This window comes from Drosophila persimilis, unplaced genomic scaffold (assembly GCF_003286085.1).
Source record: "Drosophila persimilis strain 14011-0111.01,24,50 unplaced genomic scaffold, DperRS2 tig00003933-arrow-pilon, whole genome shotgun sequence".
Lineage (NCBI taxonomy): Eukaryota > Metazoa > Arthropoda > Insecta > Diptera > Drosophilidae > Drosophila > Drosophila persimilis.
In genome coordinates, this window is record NW_020825706.1 from 3,053,895 (window position 1) to 3,061,971 (window position 8,077).

The 8,077-nt window shown below is 47.8% G+C and overlaps 1 protein-coding gene across 1 annotated transcript; it reads right to left on the bottom strand.

Annotated features, from left to right (window-relative positions):
* Positions 1-2,043: 2,043 nt before the first annotated feature.
* Positions 2,044-6,175, bottom strand: LOC6594493 (abscisic-aldehyde oxidase). Its single transcript, XM_002019928.2, has 7 exons — positions 6,136-6,175; positions 5,906-6,060; positions 5,103-5,843; positions 4,810-5,043; positions 3,659-4,750; positions 2,897-3,605; positions 2,044-2,846 (listed from the first exon to the last, which is right to left on the bottom strand). The coding sequence occupies exons 1-7, from the start codon at positions 6,173-6,175 to the stop codon at positions 2,047-2,049; spliced, it is 3,771 nt and encodes a 1,256-aa protein (XP_002019964.1). The 3' UTR covers positions 2,044-2,046.
* Positions 6,176-8,077: the final 1,902 nt, after the last annotated feature.

Sequence of the window (8,077 nt, forward strand, 5' to 3'; positions counted from 1 at the left end):
TAGGTCCTCGTTCAAGAGAACTTGGTTTTAGAGATATAAAATCTGTAACTAGTATTTCTCATCATTTGATGTATCCCTGGCATACCCTATCTGAAAAGACTTTGGCGCTCCGTCGCGTCAACAAATGACTACGTGAGAGAGCCTTTTGTTAGAGCTACATACATATGTATAGCATTCGTATTTTGATTGCATACTGGGGATAATAGTCGTTGTATCTCGCTTTACAGCCTCTAAACATTTGTATATATTTACTTTGTGTTTATTTAATGACTTTTCAAGCCACACAGACTTGATAAACTGCCTTTGAATTGTGTTAAACGCAATACCCCGAGTCACGTGTACACTAAAAATAGGCATAAGGGAAATTAGAAGAGCGCTTCTACAGAGTTTGATAGCGAGAGAGAGAGAGAGAGAGGGAGAGAGCACATAATTGCCGGCCGGCATAATATTTGCGCTCTCCTCTTGCATGCTCGCCCACTTTATGTAGCTCTTCAGCAGACCCAACAAAAATAAAACGTATTTGAAAAGCTTCAACATTCGAAAAACTCGAAAAACAAGCTTTTAAGTGATATTAATTAAAACACTCAAAGCGTTCGAACAGAGTCAAAAGTTAAACAGAAATCGAAAATTTGTCCGAATAATAAATGTTATTCGTGAGAGAGCGGAAAAAACACACAACAAACGGGACAACGCGAAGCTCTTTTTAAGTTTGTGGTAAAGAGAGAGAACATACATACATAGCTACAAATAGTGAAGCTTTTTTATACCCGATACTCAAAATGAGTATTGGGGTATATTAGATTTGTGGTAAAAGTGGATGTGTGTAACGTCCAGAAGGAATCGTTTCCGACCCTATAAAGTATATATATTCTTGATCAGCATCAATAGCCGAGTCGATTGAGCCATGTCTGTCTGTCCGTCTGTCCGTCTGTCCGTCCGTCCGTCTGTCCGTCCCCTTCAGCGCCTAATGCTCAAAGACTATAAGAGCTAGAGTAACGATGTTTTGGATCCAGACTTCTGTGATATGTCACTGCTCCAAAAATATTTCAAAACTTTGCCCCGCCCACTTCCGCCCCCACAAAGGGCGAAAATCTGTGGCATCCACAATTTCGACGATACGAGAAAACTAAAAACGCAGAATCGTAGAAGATGACTATATCTTCTAGAGTGCAAAATCTGAACCAGATCGTATAATTATTACAGCCAGAATCACGAAAACAATTTCACTCTTTCTCGCTCTGTCTCACTCTAACACACAGGTTTCATGGTCGGTTTTGCCAATTGCAAAATATGAGTTCAAGGATCTCAGAACCTATAAAAGCCAGAGCAACCAAATTTGGTATCCACACTCCTGTGATATCGGACCTTGACCGTTTCATGTCCAAATTTCGCCACACCCCCTTCCGCCCCCGCAAAGGACGAAAATCTGAGGCAACCACAAATCTCAGAGACTATTAAGGCTAGAGTAACCAAATTTGGTACACACACTCCTTTAAGATGTCACTATAAAACGTATATCTCAGAATTTCGCCCCACCCCCATCCGCCCCCACAAAGGACGAAAATCTGTTGCATCCACAATATTGCAGATTTGAGAAAACTAAAAACGCAGAATCATAGAGAATGACCATATCTATCAGATTGCTGAGTCTGGATCAGATCAGATAATTTTTATAGCCAAAAGGAACAAATCAATTTGCATTGGCTACGCAGCGCCCGACGTCACGCACAGCCTGATTTTCTGTCTCTCTCGCACGCACTTTTTGTCGTGTCGTTTAATATTAGCGGCGTCTGCCGGAGGAAAGCCATACTGACTAAGTATCGGGTATAACTGTAGAGTTGCGGTGTCCGCAGCAACTCACAACGTTCCCCCTCGTTTTGAACTGATCTGGCAGTGCTGGCCTTTTGTTTGAGAGCTACGATCCCTAAATAAACCACGAAATAAACGTTGAATTCAAGAGCTAAGCTTTTGGGTGTCACAAAATAATTTTAATGGGAATTGGTGAACGAAGAGCTAATACACTGAATATATGAATCCATACGATACCTATTTGAGCTTAAAATCCGTAACTTCATGGCCCGCATTGAGGAGCAGAGTCTCGGGTGTGGTTGGAGCTCCTAATCGTAGCCACTCCCGCGGCAGGCCAGCATCCTCTCGAGCGGATTGCATTGCCTGCTGTAGGGCAAATATCACACTCACAGCCAGACAGCAGGGCGGCTCTCCAGTGGCCTTGGAGCGCATAAAGCCAGCCCCATTGGGCTTGGGATTGTGCACCAGTTCAATGCGAAAATCGATGGGAATGTCCTTGGCCCCCAGTGGATGGTAGTTCCAGGTGCGATTGGTGAGCAGGCGGCCATTGTCGCTCTCGTAGATCAGGAGTTCGCTGAGCCAGTAGCCCAGACCCATGACAAAGGCGCCCTCGACCTGACCGACATCGATATAGGGACTGAGACTCTCTCCAGCATCTTCGAGGATATCGACGCGACGGATCACAATGTTCCCAGTGAGCACATCCATCTCGATTTCGGACAGGGCCAGTCCAAGCACCTGATAGTTCTGCATATCACCCGTTTTGTAGTGATCGGAGGCGATCAGATTGATCAAGGCGGCATTGGCGGCTTCCACGGTCTCCACCCAGCTGGCTTTGCTCTTCCTCACGGGCTTCAGGCGAGCGTTGAGGGTCTCGCAGATCTTGCGGACTGCATAGCAGACACTCTCACTGCCAATGGCATAGCCCGTCACCATGGAGTTGGCTCCATTGATGGTGTCAGAGGATTCCACTTTAATGTAGCTCAAATCTATTCCCAACGTATAGGCAGCCACTTGGGCGATCTTTGTGTTCATACCTGGAAAGAAATCAATCAATGTACTTTCAGGAGAGGGTTCCACAACACACCTTGCCCCATTTCGATGCCTCCGTGGGTGACTACAACAGTGCCATCCACATGGTAGATGGCCACTGTGGCCGGAAACTGTCCTATATAGATGACTGGAAAGTTCATTACGGAAAGGCCGAGACCTCGTTTCATCCAGCGATTGTTGGCGTTGTGGGTATCGATCTCCTTTTTCCTGGCATAGTACTCCCTCGACTTGAGGAACTCTGGCAGCAGAGTGGCCATCTTGGTCTTCTTGCTGATGTTTGCAAGGCGCACGTCTGCAGGATCTCGCTGAACCGCAAAGGCAACATGTTCAATAATGTTCTCCATCATGGCCAGGCCCTCAACAGAGCCCGGGGCACGACACCAAGTGGAGCTGGGGGCATCTGTGAGCACCTCATGGCCACTGAGCTTGAAGTTTTTGTCTGTGAACTCGTAGCAATTGCCAGCTGTATAGGTCGAGTGACCCTCCACAGGACTCTCGTTGGTATTCCAGCCTGCATCCTCGTAGAAATCGTTCGACAAGCCGACCATTTTCCCACTGGCTTTCACATGGCACTCATATTCAGACCGACAGGCCCAGCGCTTGCCATTGCAGTCCATCATGGACTCCAGAGTCTGGACAAAGCGAACAGGACGATTAAGCTTGAAGGCAGCCAAACAAGCGGCGCAGGCCACCTGATTCCCGCGGGAGATCTTTGAGCCATAGCCACCGCCTAATCGACGAACCTAGAATGAGGATTAGGTATCAAAGAACACGGAAATTGAAAGGAATCACACACCTGTAATTGCACATCTTTGGCCTTCATCTGGAGCATGCGGGCGATGACAGACTGCGTGTGGTCCATCCACTGTGTAGCCGAGAATACCTTCAGGCCGTCTTCGAAAGGAATGGCTACAGTCGTTTGTGGCTCCATCGTAAAGTGATACTGCAGGCCCATGTCGAAGATGCCCCTTACTTCCATATCAGGCTTGTCGGAGAATGTTACTTCCTTTAGTTTCGATTTGGCCACTGCAATTATACGTGATGGATCCGGGGTGGCAGAGGAAAAAACTTCCTTCAAAGTGGGCATCAATTTGAAGTCGGAGCTCGCCCGACTGTAGCTGATCTTCACCAGCTTTGCCGCCCGCTGAGCCTGATCGGCAGTGAGGGCTACGATCACTCCCGCCGGTTGTTCCGAGTGACGCACTAGCCCCGAGCAGAAGATTTCCTCCGCCTGGTAGCCAAAGCTGGGATCCGAGAAGGTGTTTGCCCCAGGCACATCCTTGGCACAGTAGAAGGCAATCACACCAGGTTGCTGCAGCGCCTCTTTGGCATCAATGTCGTCGATGGTGGCTCCCACTTTTGTGGCGCCCACGAAAGCGGAGTGAACGGTGTTGGAGGTGGTGGGCACATCGTTCATGTACGTGGCCTCGCCGGAACACTGGATCATGCCCTCTAACTTCTGCACTGCCTGGGTGACTGGGTAGTTCTGCTTCTGCGTCTGGAAGAGCTGAAGACCAGATGAGAGCTGCCGCTGAAGAAGTTGGCCGCCACTCTTGAAATTCTCCGCGACCTCTGCAGGTGGGGCGTGCTTCAGAAAAAACTTGTAGAGTAATCCGCAAGCCAATTTCGTGCGATAGGCAGGACTGGCATCAGGCAGGACCTCGTCTGGATTGAAAACACTTGGTAGCGAATCAAACGTCTGTTCTATGATTCCACTCTCGTAGGGACTGTGTCCCACCATCAACTGCTCAATGGCGGTGGCGTGGACAAAGTCGGGTCGGATGCCACCAAAGCAAATCCTGGCATTCTTCACCTTTGAACCGTTTTCCAACTCGAGAAGAAAAGCGGCATTGACATAGGCATGGGCATTCTGGGCCCGTGGCATGATCTATTGCACAAGAAAGACTTTCTATAGGAAGGGAACTGTGGAAATAATCAATACATTACTTTGTAGGACTCGTATATAAACTTATCCTTGGGATAGGCAGGCAGGAGGAATGCTTTCACCACAAGCTTTCTATCGGTTGCGCCCAAGTATTCGGCAAGGGTAATTTCCTGCTCCTCAGTGGCACTTTTCATTGCCAGAACCTTTGCATCCAAAGCCTCGAAGGACAGAAAGACATCCGATGGGAACTCGGGATGCTGTTTCTTAATAGAGATGTTTCCAGCCAAAGTCCCCGACTGTAAAGAAGAGGAGGTCAACTCAGATGATCGACCCTGGGAGCTGACTCCAAACTCACATTGCGCACGGGGACATTCGCAATGAGATCCAAATGGTTCCATAGAACCTCCAGATACTCAAAGCCGGGCTGCTTGGCCGTCGTAATAAGGATGTCCATGGTCTGCGTCAGACTGAGGTTCGCGCCCAGCTTTAGCTGCTGCCCCTCAGTGCTGTGCCCATGCAGCTCCTCCACTCCACTCACATCGATAAAGTGCTTGATGTCCGTCGATCGTCTGTAGACACCATGCGCCGTGTTGCCAGCCACCAGCATGAATTGATCTGCCTCTCCGATCTTGTCCAGGGCCTCAAACAGCTCATTCAAGGTCTTGGGCCAGTGCCACTGGCTCCCGTTCTCATAGACCAAAGTGGACCGATGACAGCTGCCTCTACAGGGCTGCCCCGTCTTGGGACAGTTGCGGGCCTCCAGGTTCAGATCCTCGATATCCGCACATTCGGCGGGAACCTGGATATCGCTGTCCACCGCAAAGGACTTCATGGCATCCAGAATGGGACGGTAGCCGGTGCAGCGACAAATGTTGCCACTAAAGGCGTTCTCCACCACCGCCATGGTCACCTTACCGTCGTGCTGCTCCAGCAGCCCGTACATGTTCATCACGAATCCCGGGGAGCAGTACCCGCACTGGGTGCCATTCATCTTGGCCAGACGCTTCTGTATCGGATGGTAACCGCTGCGCTGACTGCCCAGTCCCTCGCATGTAACGATATCCAGCTGGGTGCAGGTATTCAGTAGTTTGAGGCACTGTGAAGGCGATGGGAGATATTTGTTAGAATTGGAATGATTCCGTTGATCTCTGGTCCCACCGAATTGACGGCTCTGGGTCCGTTGGCGTCGCGCACAACGCACACACAGGCTCCACAGCCCCCCTCCAAGCACATGAACTTCGTGGCCGTCAGTTGGGCATGCTCCCGTATGAAGGTGTTCAGGGTGATGTCGGGTGGCAGATCAGCTAGGTTTACTGTGGAAGATGGAAAGGAAAGATGCAATGGCTGGTTCTGAGCGATACCCAGTATATCCTTGATCTATCCTTTACCCGTATAAGGTTGTCCATTTATGGTAAATGTTGTAGACATTGTACAATTTATTTATCTATAGCTGTTGCCACTTGCTGCAGGGAAAGTCTCTGGTCAACTGATGGTCTCCCTGGACGGTCGACCGCCCTATATTTGTTCTGCAAATCAGTTAACAGATACAATATTTGCCCAAATCGTTTATGAAATTACGAATAATTTGTTGAAATTTGTTATGAATTGCCGTTTCTCGCTTTGCTGATTCCATTCCCCATGCAACAGATTTATTTACCATTTGCTGGCTTTGTTGTCCTGTAATTTCCATTCAATGGATATAATGCGATTATTTATTGTTTGTTTGTAAGTACAATTCATTTAAGAGGTAAGTTATTCCATTAGTTATCAATTTAAGAGTAGTTTATGATCTACCTTTTGCGAGGAGTTCCATTTTGAGTTATCATTATGGGGATGCATCTCCAACGTTTAACGTTAACAAGCCTGAATGTTTTTCATTATTGGCCCTCTCTTATCTTGTATCTTGACGCGGCTTAATTAATTAAATACATGTTCTCTCCTCTCGTTGTTTTCGTCTTTTATTAACTCGCGAGTCTCGAGAGGCACGATTAAAAACTGTCAACTCATTGGGAAATCATTTGTCAAAATATAAATCGATGTTTCCTTTCGGAGAACGAACGGTTGGACAGACGGAAATCTTACATAATCAGCCCACAACAACAAAGAGAACGTTCCGCCCTGGCACCTTATCGATATTCAAGAATCGTTTTCCAAAAACACACATAAAATACGAGTAATAATCAAAAAAGAAATGAAAGAACTTTTTGAACAAGTAAAATTAAAATATGAATAACGCAATCTTTTCTCACATGGCTAGGCATTTTGGTATATCGGAGGCAACCCGCTGTCAAACAGGTAAGCAGCCAGCCGGCCAGACGGCCAGCCGGCCAGACGGCCAGCAGGCCATCAGAGTCCAGGGTCGGGGGTCTGGGATCCGGGATCCGGGGTCTGGGGTCTGGGGTCTGGGGTCTGGGGCTCAGGTCCAACCGCTCCTTGTTGTTCGTTCGTTCGGGGGAGTGTCCATTGTTGTTGGTTTCTTTCGTTTTGGAGCTGTCATGCATAATAAAATTCCAATATATTTGACCGTACGCCTTCGCCTTGTCTTCGTTTCTTCGTTCTCGATTGCGGATCCTTATCAAACACGAAAAGTGACGTGAGCCTCTCCATCTCCATATCTCCATATCCCCACTCAGAACTTCGAACCCGACCCCAAAAAAGATGATGCACACAGACACATCCGCACACACCCATATGAAAGTGTTGGGTTTTATTGGCCAACGGCCATTTGATGCTCACAAGTCCAGCACGGAATGATGACACTGACCCACTGAAATGGCAGAGCCAACAGTCAAGACCAAGACCAAGCCCAGGTTCTGGTTCAGGTCCCAGGCCAGGGCAAGGTGAGACAGACGCCTCACTCAATTGGCCACATCTCTTGGCTCATCCCATAAATATGCGATGCCTTTGGGGGCCTTGAAGATTAGCTAAAGTTTTATGGCCAAAACTTTTTAGATTCAGATAGTGCAGGAAGAAAAGCCAAGTTTCTTTCATTTCGAAAAATTCAAACAAATGTTCATTTTATGTACATCTTTCAATTCCAGGATCACATTATCCATCACTCACCCCCCCTTTCTCTCTGGTAGGGTTCAGAGAAATAAATGGATAACTACTCGATGGTGACACTGTTAACCCTTTGTCACTTCCATTGACAGTTCAATAATGCGTCATTTGGTGCGTACCCCTTGGCTGGGGGAGATGGGACTGCGAAGTGCGCTCTGACAGGAAGAGGGTACACTGCTGTCACATCAAAACTGGTCATTGGCAGACTTCGAACTGCCAGCAGGCAATAGGTATCCTCCTGTTTTAATATAGGGTAAAGATGGCTTAATA

Bases quoted from the DNA above. Each gene is read 5' to 3' on its own strand.
- LOC6594493 (XM_002019928.2), bottom strand. From the start codon at position 6,175: ATGTCTACAACATTTACCATAAATGGACAACCTTATACGG. The intron at 5,044-5,102 runs GTGAGTTTGGAG...TCTTCTTTACAG, and splicing joins CGAATGTCCCCGTGCGCAAT to TCGGGGACTTTGGCTGGAAA. The intron at 4,751-4,809 runs GTAATGTATTGA...CTTGTGCAATAG, and splicing joins TTATATACGAGTCCTACAAA to ATCATGCCACGGGCCCAGAA.